The sequence below is a fragment of the Camelus dromedarius genome, chromosome X, assembly GCF_036321535.1.
Source record: "Camelus dromedarius isolate mCamDro1 chromosome X, mCamDro1.pat, whole genome shotgun sequence".
In the NCBI taxonomy this organism is placed as follows: Eukaryota; Metazoa; Chordata; class Mammalia; order Artiodactyla; family Camelidae; genus Camelus; species Camelus dromedarius.
This window is the reverse complement of record NC_087472.1, coordinates 75,120,811-75,139,885: the sequence shown is the minus strand read 5'-3', so window position 1 is coordinate 75,139,885 and position 19,075 is coordinate 75,120,811. Positions and strand designations below refer to the sequence as shown.

General features: G+C 48.6%; 1 protein-coding gene and 1 non-coding gene across 3 annotated transcripts in view; one reads left to right on the top strand and one right to left on the bottom strand.

The window, feature by feature from the left end:
* The window catches only part of IQSEC2 (IQ motif and Sec7 domain ArfGEF 2), a 75,880-nt gene that overhangs the window by 41,926 nt on the left and 14,879 nt on the right, over positions 1-19,075 (bottom strand). For both annotated transcript variants that reach the window (XM_031445144.2, XM_064483134.1), the window contains exon 2: positions 9,404-9,433. In XM_031445144.2, coding sequence (XP_031301004.2) covers positions 9,404-9,433 — 30 coding nt within the window. The remainder of the gene's footprint in view (positions 1-9,403; positions 9,434-19,075) is intronic.
* On the top strand, positions 11,363-11,435 carry TRNAA-AGC (transfer RNA alanine (anticodon AGC)). Its single transcript has one exon. It is a non-coding gene; the product is annotated as a tRNA-Ala (tRNA).

The following is a 19,075-nucleotide window of genomic DNA, read 5'->3' as shown; positions in this document are numbered from 1 at the left end:
TCCCCACTGACCTACCACAGTAATCTCTCTCTCCTCCTTATGTGGGGGGTTGGAGAAAAGAGAGGATGTGGAGGATGGGAAGGATGCAGGGTTCCTGAAGAGTACCCCAGATCCAGCACAGAGTGCTCCTGTCCTTTCACGGCCCTAGAGCCCAGGCTCCTGGCTGTTCTGAGCAGAAGGCAGCCCTGGGAGGGGCCAGGGGGCCAGTGATCTAGAAGGAATTGGAGCTGACAGGCAACAGGCCAGCCTTCCTGCCTTCCTGCCTCCCTGCCGGGGCAGCTGGTTCCTCTCAAGAAAGCCAAAGCTGCTGGGAGAGATAGGCCCTCCGGACCACCGCAAAGTTGGCCCACAGCCTGGTAGGAGCTGAGAGACAGAAATTCAAGTCCTGGTTCTAAGGTGGATGCTGTGTGACCTTGGGCAAGCCCCTTCCCCTCTCTGTTGAGACAAAGAGCTAATAACATTTTGGTGTCTGGCAGAGCTGGGTACAAGTCAGAGCTCTACCACTTTTCAGTTGGGTGACGCCTCGGAGGCCCAGCTTGTTCTTCGGCAAAAGATGAGCGGCAACATCCTACTTCACAGATTCTTGTGAGGTTTCAGTGAGAGAGGAATTATGCACATGCTGGAGAGTCTCAGCTTGAGCCTGAGAAGGTATGAGCCTTCTCCCGGGGAGGCAAGGGAGGCTCCTTGGAAGCCTGTTTGTTTCAGGCAGGGGAAGATTTCTAGGAAGATATCTCTTCATCTGAGCCACTCTTGGAATTCATACATATCTGAACCTGTTAGGTAGACTCATGCGATAACCCCCGAGGGGTTGAAAGGAAGAAGGAGTTAGGGGTGAGGAGCTTAACCCAGCCACAGGGCAGGACTTTGTTCACATATTCAACAGATCCTGTGAACCAGGCCCTGAGCTGGGGGCCAGATACAGCAGTGACTAAGGGGAGTCAGTGTCCTGATCTCATGGAGCTCATATCCAAGAGAGAGGAGACAGACATTATTTAATTGCTAATGGAATCAAGCTGGGCAAAAAGTAGAAGGAGCAGGGGGAGAGTGTTCCAAGCAGAGGGAACAACTCGGGCAAAGGACCTGAGGTGGTATTTCCAGGAACTGCAAGGAGGCCAACGTGGCTGAGTGGAAAAAGCAAAGGGGAGACAAGGGAGACGGGGGATGTAGGCGGGGGCCCAATCACGCAGAGCCTCAGAGGCCCTGATAAGGTTTCAGGTATTTATCTTAAGAGGAATTTGGAAGCCTGTGGTTCATGGATGGGCCTGGGGTGGGAAGTGTCTCTGAAGCCCCTGAAGTTGTATGAAAAATATTAGTAAGAGAGCATTTCCAGGGAGAACACTGCTTTCATCAGATGCTCAGCTGGGTTTGTGATCCCGAAAGGAGCAGGGACGCTCATTATATGATTCCAGTCAGCAAATGGCTACCATGAGCTAGTGTCAGGCATCCTAGGATCTTCTGTGCACTGCCCCTTGCCTCACCTCGAACTGGTCTCAGCCTTCCTCCCCATCTTCAATCTGTGCTCCCCCGAGATGGAAGTGCCTGCAATTCTGTGTCACACTCCGCTTTCTGCCCTCAAATTTGCCTCTGCTCAAAAGGCCCTTTTCCACCACCCTGCCCCACTGCCACCTCCCCACCTCACTAGCTCCTCCTTGTTGCTCACAAGTCTGCTCAGAGGTTGTGCCCTCTGGGAACCTGCCCGATTCCTCCCCTGTGCCCTTTCCCCAAGCCCTAAAGCTTCTCTCAGCACTGTCTGTTCGCATGCTGTTGCCTCTTCTGGGCTAGGGGCTCGGTAGGGACAGGGGCTGTGCCTTAGTCATCCCAGTGTCCCCAGAATTCTGGCAAAGGGCACGTAGTCACACAAGTCAGCAGGTGTTGGGAGACAGACAATCCACAGAGGTGGAGGCTGCAAGATGGACTGATGGACACTAGAGGGCACTGTGACCACTGGAATCCCAGCCCACCACTGGCCAGGCTGACCCAGGCTGGCTCTGGAATCAGGCAGGTGTAGAAGCATGGAAACTCTGTTCCTGGGTCCTGCAGTGCCTCAGTTCTGGGCCTAACTGACCAGGGTCCTGGTCCTAGCCTCCCAATTTACCTTCTGCCCCCTTTCCAGATTATTCCTCATGATAGCCCATCCCACTGCAGATACAGCTATAGTTGTTCATGAATGCAGGTACCAAACACTGCTCCCACAGCCCCAGCACACATTTTCTTGCTCTGCCCACAACATTCTCCACTTCACCTCACCCTACCCCCACCCCTTACCAGGCTAACTTCTATTCATCCTCCAAGTCTCAGCTTAGACGTCAGCTTGGAGAAGACTCCCTGACCCTCAGGCTGGACTGGGTACATTTCTGAGATGCTCCCACAGCAGCCTAGACTTCCCGTGTAATTGTCTGTTTCCTTATCTGTTTTCCTAACTGACGGTGAGTTTCCTCGGAGCAGGAAACTCATTCATCATTGTATCAACCACATTTCATTTAGCCCAGTGTCTGGCACATAGTAGGTGCTCAAGAAATCACCCTGCAGTGAACAAATGTCTCAATGGACGGATGGATGGGTGGGTGGATGGATGGATGACCTCAGGCAAGTCACTTTACCTCTCTAGGTTTCTGTTTCCTCATCTGTAAAGTGGATACAATCACCCCTACCTGGCAGAGCCACCAGGAGGATTCAAGATAATGTGTGTCCAATGCTCCCTAACAGTGCCTGAGACATAGCACACATTTTTTGAATCAAAGCCATTATTACTTGAAGGAGTTGAAGGAGGTTCTGCCTTGAGCCTGGCAGGATCTCTCCTACTCAGGCTTACCATCTATATGTGGAAGATGACTTGAACAATAATATGAAAACAATCATTTTATTAAAAAAATCACAACAGCACCTGTTATGTGCCAGGCCAGAAGTTGGAGGTCCCCAAGGAGATGGGGGGCAGCTTCCAGTCTCAGCCAGAGGATGTGAGGCCAGGGCCAAGGTCAGAGCCATGGGCCTTGCCCCTGCATCTGGAGAACAGTCATTACACGTACAGCTGGTTCCAAACTCTTTACTCATAGGTGAAAACTTGTCTAAGCGGTCATTAATTCCCTCTTTAATTAATGTAAAAACTGCAGGGTTTGTATTAATGGAAAAGTAAGCTCAAGCGTCAAGCTGATCATATTGATAATGTGTGTTTGTAATTATATACTGCAGATAACTATAAATTCAGTCATGACACTCATAAAATGTGAAAGTTCCTGAAACAACCAAGAACTTGGGTAGCAGCTGTACCATGAGGAGCATTATGCCTGTGGTTCTGAGGCTCTGAAAATCACTGCACACTGGGAGCAATGGTAATATTCACTGCGCACTTAAAAGCTGTTTTGGCACAAAATAAGGGGAAATTTTTAGATACAACAGGGCGTTTTGATGCAAGAGCATGGAACCTGAAAGCACAGTGAGCAAAGGTCGATGTGCATTCGAGTAGGAACCAAAACCTTGATAGACGAGTAAGCTTACAAATCGTGGGCCTCTGAGCGGACTGCTCCCCAGGCTCTGACCTCACTTGTGAACACATAAAAGCTATGGTCACTGCAGAAGAAATACCAAGTACCAAGAATTTTCCCCTGTACCCTCACCCACTTCTAGGAGAATCAACTCCCACATACAGCCCCTTGCCACCTTGTGTTACCAAAGGATGGACAGAAACGCTGCAGTCGTATGGGGTGGACCCCAAAGCTGGAAGGTCACTTAGCTTCCAGGTTGGTGACCACATCAGGCTGCCTGAGAGCAGAGGGAGGCAGTCCAGAGAGCAGAGTCAGTGGCAAAGAGATGACAGGGATCAAGCAAGCCATGAAAGATGGCGAGAGACAAGGCACGGGCCCAGGAGATGCAGAGAGCAAGAGCGAGAGTGAGCGAGCGAGCAAGAGACAGAAAGAGAGAGAAGGAGGGAGAAAGCAATCTTGAGAAGGCGATCTTGGTCCTTAACTTCTTGATCCCACCTTCAGTTGGTGTGAGGCCTGGCTATACATCATTCACCACTCTTAGATTCTGTGATATGTAGCCTCACAATATTCCAACCCCCCACCCTTTATTCTTCCACGCATTTGAGTGGGTTTCTGTTCCCTGCAACAAAATGTACCCAGACTAAGACAAGGGAAAATTGGGGACATAAGTGCAGGGCTGGCATAAGCAGAAACGCCTAAAGAACTCTTATGTAGGGAAGGGTGAATGCAATTATACAGTGTTTGTGTTTGTTCACCCAGATGCTCCCTAGTTTCCTGATGCTTGCGACCACAGATATGTGCTACAGCCACATACGCTCTCACACACACACACACTGACATTCAGTGGACACCAAAACAAATGAGCGGCAACCAGAGATGCTGCTCTGCAGACACCCTGCCGCGCAGGGACACCTGCCAGCAGTCAGCAATGGCCCTGCGCTCTTCGCTCTTCGCACCCACACAGACGCGGCGCGACCAGGCTGCAGGAGCGCATCCACATTGAGAACGCAGTGGTGCTGCCCGCGAGGCTCGGGCCAGGAGTCGAGGCTCGACTGGGCGCTGAGCAGCCTCCCTCCCCAGCTGCCAAGTGACTCATCCCCAGGGCTGCTAATTAAAGCCAGGACAGAGGGGACAGAGAGGAGGGGAAGGGAAGAGAGAGAAGGCAAGTTTATTTTGGTGCCAACCAGGCACACAGCCAGCATAGGGGTCACCCACTTCCTGGGGCTGGGCCAGGCAGGGGCAGGGGAATGCAAACAGGAAGGGGAGGGAAGACCCCTTATCCCTTCTTGCCCCTGGTGAGCTTCCTGGAAAGGTACCTCAATTGGGAAAATTATCCAACTCCCCCGACCCCACATCTCCCTCCTCCTCCATCCCACTATCAAGATTCCAGTTCTCTCCGCTCCAGCCTCTTGTCCTTACAACTGGCTTCTCCTCATCAACACACTCCCAATTGGGCTTGCCAGAGCTGGCTCATCTGTGTCTGTAAGCCCGCTTCCATCCCCCCATGGATCACCCAACACAGGCCGGGTACAGAGGGAATGCTCTGTACGTGCTTCTGGAATACAACCAGGTATAGCTTGGTGGTCTGAATTCCTATCCTAGTTCTATTGGGAGGTAAATTACCTTAACTCTCTAAGCCTCACTTTCCTCCCCTGTAAAGTGACTAGAATATATACCCTATAGGATTATTGTGAAGATGAAATGAGAGAATACATGGTGGCCGGCATATACGGGCTTTAGCTCTCACCAAGTAAGCGCTGATAAATCATACCTCACCTCAGGCCCGGGGTAGCGGCAGTTACACAGAGCTGAGTTCCAAGCCTAGCTCTACCACACAGGACCTGGGGGAGCCCAGACAAGCCACATAAAATCTCAGAGCACTGGCATATGTGTAAAATGGAGATTCACAATATGACACCTTAGATTTATTGTAAAGATCTGTGCCCGTCAAGGGTCCTGTGTGAAGTCCAGGTCTCAGAAGCAACTTGATGCGTTGCAGAAGTGGTTACCGAGGCTAGCAGGAGGGGCTCCAACTGATGGGGCCAGGAAGGAAGAAGCAGTCTGGGAGGACTAGGGCAGACAGGGAAGGCTTCCCAGAGTGGGCAGGACTGGAGTTGGCCCCCCTCAACCCAGACCCAGGGAGCATTCAGCAGGCAGTAAGTGACAAGGCTCCAGGCAAAGAAAGTGGTGGGAACTGGGCTGGGCAGGTTGGGGAACCAGGGCTGCACTGAACAGGAGGCAGGGAGAGGAGTCAGACGCAGCTAGGGCAGCTCTGGGGACTGGCGGTGTCTTGGACATGCAGACAGGGGAGCCACAGAAGGTCTGTGAGATCTCAGCCACCCCAGATTGCCAGGAGGTCAAAACAAGGAAGATGCTCAGAGATTATCTAACCCAAACTCCCGTTGGACAGATGGGGGCACTGAGGCCCGGAGTGGGAGGCCTCCTCTGGGAACAGAGCCAGTGCTGGCTCCTCCTCCCACTTCTCCCGACAGCAGCGGCTCCCGTTGCCATGGGGACATCCCTGGCTCTGCGGGTGTCAGCAGCCTCCCCCACCCCCTCCCTCCTTCCTTAGCAACAGGCCACCTCCTCCGGCTCTTATCCTTGCGTGCCTAGCAACCTCAGCCTGGTACCCAGCCCCGCCCCCCCCCCCCCCCCCCCGAGTTCCACCCTGACCCTCACTGCAGCGACTGCCTCTGGGCCTGGGCTCCCTCCTCATCTGCTGGCAGAGGTATCAGCCCCTCCAGCCCCTCTGGTTTCAAGTTCTACGCCTCTCTACATTTCTTGAGCTTGACTCTCATGTATATGACGATGGATTGGGTTAGGGGAGGGCAGAGGGCACTATAATATGTTGAGCCACTATTTTACACTGAGCATTGCTTTAAGTTCTCTCACCAACCTGGAGAAGTCAGAATTCTTGTCCCCATTTCACCGAGGAGGAAACTAAGGATCAGAGAAGCTAAGTGACTCGGCAAAGAACACACAGCTAGGAAGCAGGCTCTGCTGAGAGCTAGCTTTGTGACATTGAGCCATCGCTAGTCTGTTTCTGGACCTGGCTTTAAGGTGCCTGTAGGTCTGACAACTTCTCATGGACCTACAGGAAGTCCTGGCACCTTCCTCTGCCCACAACCCTCTCCCAACACCAGCTGTTCAGCTCTAATTAGACTCCACAGTTCTTCTGGCACCCGTACCTGGAAGCCCTCACGCCTGGGCCCTGCCACGGGTGGTTTTCAATCCACCAATCCTGCTCACTCCTCCCTGTTTCCACAACAGCCGAGGCCTAGCTCCCCTCCTTGGTGTTTCTTCCATCTTCCTAATCTTTCTTCTCCACACATACAATGTTTATTAGATGAGGACCCTGGGGCCCCAGGGAGCAAACAGATCTGTTCACAGTCAAAGCCACTTAGCCATAAGTGGAATTCTTTGCCCAGATCCAGTTGCTGCCCCTTCTATGCTGCCAAGCCCACCCTCTCTCCTCCAGCCTCCCCAGGCACCCACTGATGACAGGTGTCTGTGACTCAGCCCCCACAAGACCAGTGTTCTGAACTTTGACATTTGCTCCTTTCCTGGCCAGATCTGTTTTAGCCCAATTAATTGCCCCCCCCCAGCCCCTCCTCACTTCCAGTGCCTGCTGGTTCTATTTCCAGGGATGCCCTCCTTATGCAAAGTCTGCGTGTCAGTCCTCCACAGTCCAGCTCAGACACAGCCTTTACCAGGAACCGCTTCCTGACCCCTCACTGAAGTCAGCTCAAGAATTTACATGTGGGTCTGAGAGCATCCTCAGATGACCCCACCCAGCCCTGGTTCCAAGTTAAAGGATCTTCTTCCTGTGTTTGCAAGATCTTTCCCCACAAGTGCTGTTTTAGGTCCCTTGTGCAGCCCAAGGGTGACCCTTGCTTCCCCAACTGCTGAGTCCTTAAGGCCACTGTTGTCTCCTTGACTGTGGGTCCAGGATGAATGTCGGGAAGTACATCTTTGTAAAACAAATGCCACCTTTGGAAGCAGACAGCCCAGGGTATGAGTCAGAGTGATGCCACCCTGCCCCCATTGCTTTTCTTTCCCTGGGCAAGGGACTGACCCTCTGGGGAGCCTCATCTTCCTTATCTGTAAATCAGGGATCCCAATCCATGTCTAACTGAGCTGTTGTGAGCATTAAAGAAGATCACGTTCAGAGTTCTTAATGTGTGAGGAGCAAATGATAACTGCTATGATTACTAATATTAGGATGAGGTTGAGGGGGACTATTATTAACTGCAAGGCTGTCAAGGGCTTCTGCAGGGATGGCGTGGGCAGGGCTCTGGGCTTGGTGCCAGGCAGACCTGGATTTGAATCCTGGCTCCACCATAAATTAGGGGTGGGGCTATAGGCAAATGCATAACCAGCCCGAGCCTCAGTTTCCTCAACTGTAAAATGATGATGATAAGGCCAGGCCAGGTTCCGCCTACCGTGTCATTGGGAGGATCAAACAAAAGAAAGGCCCTGACAACTTCTGTGAGTTGTAAAGGCCCAACGTATGTCATCATGTGATTTATGTTTATGATCATTATGAAACACTCTGAGCTATATGTCCTAGGCACTCACCTGCTGGGAAGAGCTAGAGACGCCTTCAGCTGGGTTCCTTGACAAGAAGCAGGCAAATTCACAGGGGGTGCCTGGGGGCCTGTGCTCTGGAGTCAACCCAAGTTACCTCTCTCCAAACTCACAGTGGGGAATCAGGATTGGTGTCCTTTGCTAGACTAGTGCCTTCCCAAATGCTAGAACAGGCTATGCCCAGACCATACTCCTTGGCTGCCCACTGGGACATCGGGCTCATCCCATACCCCCTGCCTGGGATGCTAGGACACAGCATGTCTCATGACGCACCTCCGTCTGTGTGCTGGGATCCTCTGCCCTCCTCCCATATCTACGGCCTGGATGCCAGGACTTGGGCTGCTGCATATGGCCAGGCAAGCTGTGCCTTGCACAAGGGTTCACAGCCAAAAGGGCATGAGTCGGGGCTGAAATTCAACCTGTGCTCTGTTCACTGAGCTGGGAACCCTGGGGAGGGCCTGCCAGAGCCCCATAGAAAGGAATCATTCCTCCAACTGGTCCACTCAGTGGATTCTACTGTTCGTGCATGTGTCATATGTGTCAGTCGCAGCCCTGTCTGGGACCGAGTGTGCCCATCTCATCACCCTGCTGCCTGGACCCATCTCATTTCAGAGGCCCAGCCCATCACCCCTGGCCTGGATGCTGGCTGACTGGACCCTACCCTGAGCCCCACCATCATTCTCATATATAGTCCCTATCCTTGACACTTGTGTTTTCATGAAGCTTCTGATGGGTTAAGGCCTGAGAAATGCACTAATAGTCCTTGTGTCTACCTCAGTTTTACCCTCACTTCCTCAAATGACAGATTGATCACACCCTGAAAACTTACTGAGGCTTGTAAGCCTTTTTCACCAAGCATGCAAAAAAAAGTTGCACTTGTTATCATCATGTATATTTCTAATGTCTAGAATGTGTCACATTGAAAGTCCATCCAAATCCCACTACTCAGGGCTACCGTAGTTCAGGGAAGAGCACAAACACCAGACAAGGGAAGCCCCACTTCTATCATGTCCTCTTCTCTTGGGAGATGAGGTCGGGTCCAGAGCCAATCTTTCTGCAAGTTGGCTTTAACCTGTGGGCAGCTCCCATGAGCCCCTCCAGCGTTCAGCCAGTTGGGCAGAAAAGACTAAGGAACGGTTTTCAACCCCCTCCCCACACTTGGAACATTCACCCTGGCCCTCCCAATCTACTCCATCCCCACCCCTAACACCAATGGGACAAAACCCCTGGAGCTGGCCCCCACCCCTCCCATGGATCCCGAAGTAACAAACCAGAGGCCCCACCCTAGTCCCTGCCCCCTCTCCCAACTACTACTAAAGAAAGGAGGTACTGACCTGACTGTTCTGGAATTCTCACCATCAGATCTGAAAGAGAAAGAGAGAGAAAAAAAAAAAACAGCCATCAGCATATGCTCTCTACTTTTCTTCTCTCTATGCCCTATGCAGTGGCCCTGAGACCTAATAGACATCATGAAAATGGGGGGTAGGGTATTTCATGCGGAGGGAAGAGCCAGTGCAAAGGACATGCGATGGTGGAGGGCCTAGCCCATTGCTGGGACAGGGAGAAGGACAGGGTGGCTGGGGTGGCATGAGCAGTGGGGAAGAGTAGTTGGAGGTGAGGTTGAACAGATGCCAGGAACCCACCATGTGGGGCCTAGCAGGTCATGGTGAGGAGTGAAGCATTTCTCCGAGTGGCTGAGAGTCAGCCAGCAGCTGTGGGCAGGGTCTGTCAAACCCAGACAGACCAAGCCCCAGATACTGGCTCTGCCACTTACCAGCCCCGTGACCCGGGCAAGTCACCTCCCCGCTTGGAATCTGAGCCTCAGTCTCCCTACTTGTCACACAAGGCCAATCCTCCCAGGGCTGTTGGGATGATTAAGCCCTTTGGAACCCAGCAGACAAATGCCAGGTATTATTAACAACATAGAAAAGGCTTTGCCAATTGCCTGGTCCAACCTGCTTATTTTCCAGATGAAGAGAATGAGGCTGAGAGAGTGAGTCAGCTGCTGGGCTCCTTTCTACTACATCGGTCTGCCTTCTCCATTGTGAGGCCCCCACGGAGCCAAAGGAAGGACAAGAGAAGAGAATGGAATAGGGACAGCTTTGGGGGGACCAAGCAAAGGAGTGAAATCGGAACCACGCCCCTCCAGCTGCTCCTCCCTAAGAAGTCTGTGTGTGTGTGTGTGTGTGTGTGTGTGTGTGTGTGTGTGTGTGTGTGTGTGTGTGTGGTGTGTTGGGGGTGGGGAAGGGGAGAAAGAAGGACCAGGGAACTTGGAAGAATCCAACAAGTGTGCGAAGCAGCCTTCCTGTCCCCTTTTGTCTTCTTCCTTCTTGGCCCTCCCTCCCCCACCCCCACTCCCGTGGTGGACTGCGGAGGAGACATAGATGAACACATCACAGGCTCTGTCCTCAGGTGGCAGAACCAAGAAGCGACCTGAGTGAGGGGAGGATCCTCTAGGCTGAGTGCAAAGCCAGAGGGACACGTGGGAAGGGGAGTCAGGGCTCAGGGTGAGCATTTGCTGGAAGATTGAACGGAGGGCCCACCCACCAGGTGGGGCAGGCAAGCATCTGGGTGCAAGAGCTCAGACAGTGGGTGAGGCCAGTGCTTCCAGTTCTGCTACTTACTAGCCATATAATCTCAGGGCAGGTACTCCCTGATGTCCAGCCTCAGCTTCTTCACTTGTAAAATGACGCAGAGGGAAGGGAGGGGGCTGGAGGGTGGGGTGGCTGTGAGGCTCTGACTGGGCACAGTGCCTGCTCAGCCAATGACAGTGGGACCAACCTTTAGCCTTTGGAGTGCCCTAAAGGGACAGGGGACCAGGACCACAGAGCACTTTTTCACATGTATTAAAACTTTCCATCTCACTCTGCAGCAACAAGATTGCCTCTGAGGCCTGGCTCAATTACTCACAGGTACCAGATCCCAGACTGGAGGTGCCTAATTCAATGACTCCCCAACTGCCAACAGAATTGAGGCCAAGCCCTTCAGCCTTTCTCCCTAACACAAACCCTCTGCTCCAGCCAGGCTGACCTCCTCACCACCCCAGCCCACCCCAGACCCCAGTGCACATTCAATCTACTATATAACAGGCCCTGACCCAAGAATACAAACCCTCAAGGAGCTCACAGATTGGCACCCCCTACCCAAATCTACTGTAGAGCATAGATCACGTATATAATCATCTCCACTGGCATGTGAACAATCACTGGGCATCTACTCTGTACCAGGCATGGTGGCGGGCTCTTTTCATATGTCACCTCCTTGGATCCTGCAAAAGTGGGAATTACTTGGGGGGAGGGTATAGCTCAGTGGTAGAGTGCGTGCTTAGCATGCACGAGGTCCTGGGTTCAATCCCCAGTACCTCCAATAAGTAAATAAACCTAATTTCCTCCCCCACAAAAAAAATTTAAAAAAATTTTTTTTAAGTGGGAATTACTCATCCAATTTTAAGATGATGAAACTGACACAGAGAAGTTGAAATGATTTGCCCCCACGGCACACAAGGAGAGGAGCTTGGCTTGAACCGCAAAGCTCATGTTCTTACTCCCACGCTCCCCTGTACCAGCAGCTCAGTGCTGGGCATATACTCACTGTTAAGGTGAGCTCCCTTATCCTAGCTCCCCAGGGTCAAGCCAGACTCTTTCTCCCAGGCTCTTTCTCAGGCGAGATAACCAGATACATACCTCTGCTCCAAAAGCACTTCTATGGGATGTTACAGTCCTCAAGATGGCAGCTAATGGGAGTACGAGAGCTCCAAGCCAGGAGGCAGAGTGAATTAGTCAGTTCTCCTCACTGCAGACTGGCTCTTACTCTAGTTTGAGAGTATCTAGCATCATAGGACCATCCATGTCTGATGCATGCCACATCAGGGGTTTGCAGGTCTGTATGTATTTAGTATACATATTTTTAATTTTTTTTTTAATTTGAGGGAGTTTCTTTTGGGCCTTGGTGGGAAATTAATTAGGTTAATTTATTTTTATTTATTCATTTATTTTTAATGGAGGTACTGAGGATTGAACCCAGGATCTCCTGCATGCTAAGCTTGCACTCTACCACTGAGCTATACCCCCACCCAGTATACATATTCTTAAACATCTAGAGAACAATCATCATTAACACTGTGCTATCCTACATCGCTTCAGGACTAATGCACTGCCCAGTGGTCAATCCACCTCTTACTCCGTGAAGCTGGGCTGCCATTCTTTTGGGAGGTAGCACAGGCTGGCAGAAAGAATGCTGGGCTCTATTATGGTTCATTCTCCAACTGGCAGTGTAGACTTGGACAAGTCACTGCTCTCTGGACCTTGGTTCCATCTATAACACAAGAGAGCTATGCTAGTTGAGTTCCAATCTTCAGGCCCTACAATATTTAGTTTCTTCAGAATCCCAAAGTCTCTCTCTTTTATCAACTGGGTTCAGCTGTCTACAGGAAGAAGCAAAGACCCAGGGCACCAGGCCACCCTTTGTCAATCCATGTCAGGAGAAGAGATCAATTCCTCTTGCTACTCCCATAGCCATCCCCTAATCGAAGGCCACTTAGGACCCGAGGGCTCTGAAATGGCTTGGTTACGCCAATTCCCATCCTCAAGAGTAATGTTCAATAAACAGTAACTAATTGACTGAAGCCTATGAGTAAAGAGACCATAATTTCTGGACCAAAACCTCAGGCATGTAATCCAACCACGGATTTCAATGTTGCTGCTTCCAGGTGCAAGGAGCAATCTCGCAGATGAAAGAATAAATGGCAAAACACCAACAGTTTTTTAATCTTTGGGGGACTTGTGGGGACAACAGGGTGGAATAATTGAAAAGAATGGCGGCCTTTGAGTTGCCATATTGGGGTTTCTGCTCTCACCTCCTGACTGGATTTCCTGCCTCTCTTTGTGATCCTCCAAGCCAGCTATAAACAGTACCTGGGGAAACAAGATGCCTCTCCCCCAAGAACCTGGAATTAGATAAACAAGGTTGTCCTCTGAGAGCTAAACTAATAAACAAAAGATGCATTAGGAACGAGATATGCAAAGCTACCTGAAAAAGAGAGACTGGCCCTCAAGCCAGGATTTGAGCAACAGGTCTACAAAATCAGGTGTCCAACAGAAAGGAGACAGGACACGAATGGAAGTATATTTTATTTTCAGGGAGACCTGAAGAGCAACTGTGCACAGGGCTCCTCCCAGAAGTGTCCTGAGGAGAAGGAGGTGGGCACCCTGGCCCAGGGGTCATCAAGTCTCTACAAAAGCTGAGAACCAGCCCTGGGGCAGCCAGGCACCTCATCTCCCAAACATCAACTTGTCTAACTCCAAGTCTCTTCAATGGCCAACCCCCTTCCACAGTGGCTGCTAAAGGAACATCCCTCAGGTGTAAATCAGTTGATGTGGTTCTGCTGCTTTCAAACACTTGGTAACTTCCCCACCAACCTCTGTGCCAGTCAAACCCAACTCTCTGAAGCTTGAAATCTCAATCCACCCTCTCATCTACTTTCTTGGCACATCTGATATTTGCTACCTGGAACATGCTTGCTCCTCTTCATGTTTTTTACAATTATTTAAAATTTTATTAAAGTGATATGTGAAATAGTTTAACAAGTCAAATTGTGAAAGGATCTTAAAAATAAAACTTTCCTGGGGGGAGAGATAGTTCAGTGGTAGAGCACATGCTTAGTATGCACAAGGTCCTGGGTTCAATCCCCAGTACTTCCTCTAAAAATAAATAAACCTAACTACCTCCCTTCCTGCCAAAATAAAAATAATACAATGACAAATTTAAAAAACTTTCCTTTTCAGCACTTTTTTTTTTGCAGTCATTTTCATATTTCTAAGGCATAGGCTCATATTTGCTAATCCAGTTTTGAAATTTTTTTCTTGTGTGTCCTTTTTAAAAATATTTTTAAATGTATATATTTTTTAATTTAAGCAACTATTTTATTTTATTTTTTGTGGGGTTTTTTTTGGAGGGATTGGTAATTAGGTTTACTTATTTATTTTTAATGGAGGTACTGGGGATTGAACCCAGGACCTCATGCATGTTAAGCCCACACTCTACCACAGATCTATATCCTCCCACCCTGTGCATTCTTAAATTTTTTTCTTTTACCAACGTAATACACATATACAGGTTTTCAAGTCACACAGCACCGCAAGGATTAAAACCAAAAATACAAATTGCTCACTCTCCCCTCCTCACCTCTCACTCTCAGAGACAAACTGTTTCCAAGTCTTTTAATTGCTTTTTGGGGTATTTACCTCCTCATTTTAAAAGAACACCTGCATACTTCTATTTCTTGATTTCTTTTTTCAGTTCTGGATATCATGCACTGAATTCCTACCATGCAGGGAGAGGACAGGGCTCTCCTACACACACTACTACCTCCGGCCCCAGCTCTTATGCAGCTGCACACATCCCTTCCTCTTGTTCTACCACTATAGTTACAGCACAAACTTTTGGTTAAATCAGTATTGGTGGCTTACATTATTAAGATTGCACCAATATTAATAATGAATAAATCACATCATATGCTATAATTGCATTTCCCTCCCCATACGACTGTTTCTTTTCCCTGGTGTTGATGACTTTTTTTTTTTTTTTTTTTTTGCTTGCTTGCTTGCTTAGTTTTCTTCATATAAATGATCGATTCTCCCCAAACTCTGTGAGAAGTACAATTCTCCTCTCAATATGTTCTGACACATCAGGTAATCCATCAGATTTTTCTCTTCCTTCGAGACTTGGTCCTTGCTGCCATCCAGACTGGTTGCTCTCCATCCCTGCACAAGGTTGCCCTAAGATCTGCTTCCTTCTCCATCACTCTGGGATTCCCTTCATCTCTCTTTTGTGTTAGATTTCCTATTTCCTAGATTCCTCAGTCTTTTTTCTTTTTCTTTTTATTGAAGTATAGTTGATTTACAATGTTGTGTTAGTTTCTGGTGTACAGCATAGTGATTCAGTTATACATCTATATATATTCTTTTTCATATTCTTTTCCATTATGGTTTATTACAGGATATTGAGTATAGTTCCCTGTGCTATACACTAGGACCTTGTTGTTTATCTATTTTATATATAGTATCTAGTGTCTGCCAATTCCAAACTTCCAATTTATCTCTCCCCTCCTTGCCCCCCTGGTAACCATAAGTTTGTTTTTTATGTCTATGAGCCTGTTTCTATTTTGGAAATAAGTTCATTTGTGTCATTTTTTTAGATTTCACATATAAGTGATATCATATGATATTTATCTTTTTCTGTCTGACTTCCCTTAGCATGATCATCTCTAGGTCCATCCATGTTGCAGCAAATGGCATTATTTTATTCTTTTATATGGTTGAGCAGTATTCCACTGTGTGTGTGTGTGTGTGTGTGTGTGTGTGTGTGTGTGTACCACATCTTCTTTATCCATTCATCTGTCGACAGACATTTAGGTTGCTTCCATGTCTTCACTATTGTAAATAGTCTCAGCCTTTTTTCTGAGTTTATGTCCACATTTTGCTGGAGCATTCTCCAGTGCTTCCTGAGAAAGGAGGCATAGGACATAAAATCTTCAGATAGCCTGTGTATAAAAATGTCTTTATTACACTCTCACCTTTGATTCACCATTCAACTGAGTAGAGGCTTCTAGGTTGGAAATTATGTTCCCTCAGAATTTTGAGAACACTTCTCCATTGTCTCCTAGCTTCCGGTGTTGCTGTTGAGAAGTTCAAATGCCCTTCTTTTTCTTGAGCCTTTGTATATTACGTTTTTTCTCTGCAAGTGTTTAGGATCCTCTCTTTCTCCCTGGTATCCTGTTATTGCACAGTGGCATATGTTGGTGGGGGTCTTTTTATCAATTATTTTGCTGGCTACCCGGTGGGATTTTCATTCCTTCAGTTCTGGGACACATTCTTATTTTTCGTCTTTGATCCTTTCCATCCTACTGTTTCTTCCATTCTCTATTTCTGGAACTCCCATTTGTTGGATGTTGGAGTCCCTCAACTGATCCCCCAACATTCTCAACTTTTCTCTTCGGTTGTCCATCTCTTCATCTTGTCATTCTGCTTGCTAGGGTATTTCCTCGCCTTCTCTTTTCTAATCCTTCTGCTGAAATCTTTATTTTGGCTCTATCTTTAATTTCCCAGGTTTTTTTCTTCTCCCTCCATTACCTCTGTTCCTTCCAAGTTTTTTTTTTTTAATGTTTGTTTGTTTGCTTTTGGGGTCATTCTTACAGGTTGATAGTCTTCCTCAAATAGCCTTGTACTATCTGATGATCTCTGGCTACCTAAGGCTTTTTTTTTTTAAAGTTAGTCATATCGAGGTTTAATTTATAAAAATGAAATACACCTATCTTAAGGGTCTTTGGCTGGTGATCCCTGGTGATCAGTTGCCATGATACTAACAAGCTGATGGGAAGCTCTGTGTGTAGATGGTGCTTGCCAGGTGTTGGGCTTCACTACAGAGTTACTGGGCTGAAAGCCTGTTCTTTTGTTGGAAGACTCCCAAATGCCATCTTTTGGAGGCCTTTTGCTGGGGCCTTTCAGTTTTCCCAGAGAAGAATCCTTTGCTCTCTCGTGTGCTCCTGACTTTGGTGTCCTGGAAGTAGCAAAGTGGAAGGAGGTTGCGGTTCTCATGGGTTTAGGATGCAAATCCCTTTGCCTGCAGCCCTGTTTCATCCCCATCCTCCACTGTGCCTGGTGTCCCCAACCCTGGAGCCTCTTAACTTCAATTTCTCCAAAACATCAACCTCCATCTGCAGATGGAGCCGGCAGGGGCGGGGCAGGGGGGTGTCACTGACTGAATGGGGTTGGGGAGGGACTAAGAGGATCTCTTCATAGACTTTTTTTTTTAATGGAGGTAATGGGGATTGAACCCAGGACCTCATGCATGCTAAGCATGTGCTCTACCACTGAGCTATATCCTTCCCTCCTTTTCACAGACTTTCAATATTCTCCCTGTTTTCAGTTCCACGCCTCATCCTACCTTCTCTGCTTCAGATTCCTCTCCCTTCAGGTACCTCTCATTCCTAAGCATCTCTGGCTGGAATCATTTACTTCTGGTCGGCATCCCAGACCTTGAGTTTCTACCTTTTTTATTCCTCTACTTATATTTCAGTGGGACTGGGGAAGCAGCAGAGATAAATAAGTTTATTCAGTTCATTGTGTTTAACAGGAAGTTCCCCCTTCTTATTCCAGCCAACTCTTATTCATCCTCCATGACTCATTTAGGCAAGACCTCCTCCAGGAAGCTTATCTTAATGTCCCTAAGCTGGATGAGGGGCCCCTCCTCTGTTCTCCGACAGGATCCTTTTCTCGCTCCATCCCAGCCCTGATCAAACTGTTTCAAAAGTGTCCATCTCCATGCCCGATTCTCCCTACAGACAGGACCTCCTGGCGGTCTGAAGCCACGTCTTAATCATGCCTGTGCCCCAGTTCCCAGGATCAGGTCCGCAGAGGTACAGAGTAAATATGTGGTGATGGAATGAATGAATAAATGAACGACTATAAGTATGAATCAGACCCAGCCAGAGGGACCATCTAGAAAGGGAAACAAGCTGAATACAATTGTTCCTATACAAAGCCAGTTCCCTAAAAGCTGTAAGTTCCCTAAAAGCTATATGTACAAAGATGCCTGCTGCAGCATGATTAAAACCAGTGGGAAAAAATGGGCCCAGCGTCTAAGCCCTACATCAAAAGGATGGTTAAGTACATTATGGTATATCAGCTGCTATTCAAAATACGGCTTCTGAATAATATGCAATTACATGGGGGAATGCTCAAACGAACAAAGCAAGAAAAATCGTATGTGCTGGATCATTTCAACTGTATGAAAAGAATTCAGAGAACGAGGGAAATACAGCCAATGTTCAGGGTAGCTGCCTTTGTGTGTTGTACTTATGGGTAATGTTTTTCTCTTCTACTTTTCCAAGTTTTTCTAAATTTTCGAATGGAAGAATATATTAAGTGTATAATCGTTTTAAAGTTCCTCAGAAATGAAAATAAATATCCTGAGATACTTAAGAAGAAAATACTGTGAAGGGGCCCCTAAGGGGCTGTTTGCACTTCCAGCAGCACTTGCTGGGAAGGCTCTGTTCTTCACTGGCCAGAGACCCTGAAGGCCCAGGCCCCCGGAACACCAGCCCCGCCCAGCCTTCACCCCTACTGCAAAACAGGACGGAGCACAGGAAACCAAAATAGGAGCATGGAGCCCAGCTTAAGACAAACTGCAATAGCATAGGCTGTACTGGGAAACATAGGCCCCTACACAGGCCACCACACTTTAGAGGCCCCTCTCTGTGAAGTCTGTGGGGCCAAGGGGATATGCCCATCAGGATCTCTGGCCCCCTCCCTTCTAGGCTGCACTCCAGGTACCCAGGACCCAGAATTCCCTGTCCATATTTCTTGAGCTTATTTGGATGAATTGTGAGGTCTTCTTATCCAGGACCATCTGCTAGGCCCAACAGGTGGCCAAAGGGAAGGGAAAGCAGACAGGGCTCAGATGTGGGCTGGGGCATCCATACACATCTCAAGGTTCCATATATGAACTATAGGTGGGATGAGAAGGGGGAAGGCCAACCTCGACTGGTACTTTGCCTGGCCTGGGCCGCACATATATAGAAGCAGGCAAGTCCATAGGTCCCCAGGCCTCAGGGTTGGTTGGTCTTGAGTGTTGGAAAGATCTGGGTGCAAATCCATTTCTTTGCTGTGCAACCATGGATGAGTCCCTTCCCCTCTCTGAACCTCAGTTTCCTCAACTATAAAATAGGTATAATCATTCTCACCTCAGAGAGTTGTTGTGAGGCTTGCTGAGGGCACAACGGCTTAGTGGTTATGAGCACAGGCTTTGGGGCAGATGGGCCTAGGTCTGAATCCTAGCTCTGCCCTTCCTAGTAGGTGATTTACATCTCTAAGGCACACTTTGCTCACCAATACAATAAAGATAGTAATGGCACTAACCTAATAAAGTTGTTGGAAGGATCAGGGTTGCAAAGAATACGTAATAACATTAGAAAATACTAAAATGGGAAAAGGCTTCTTAATAATGAG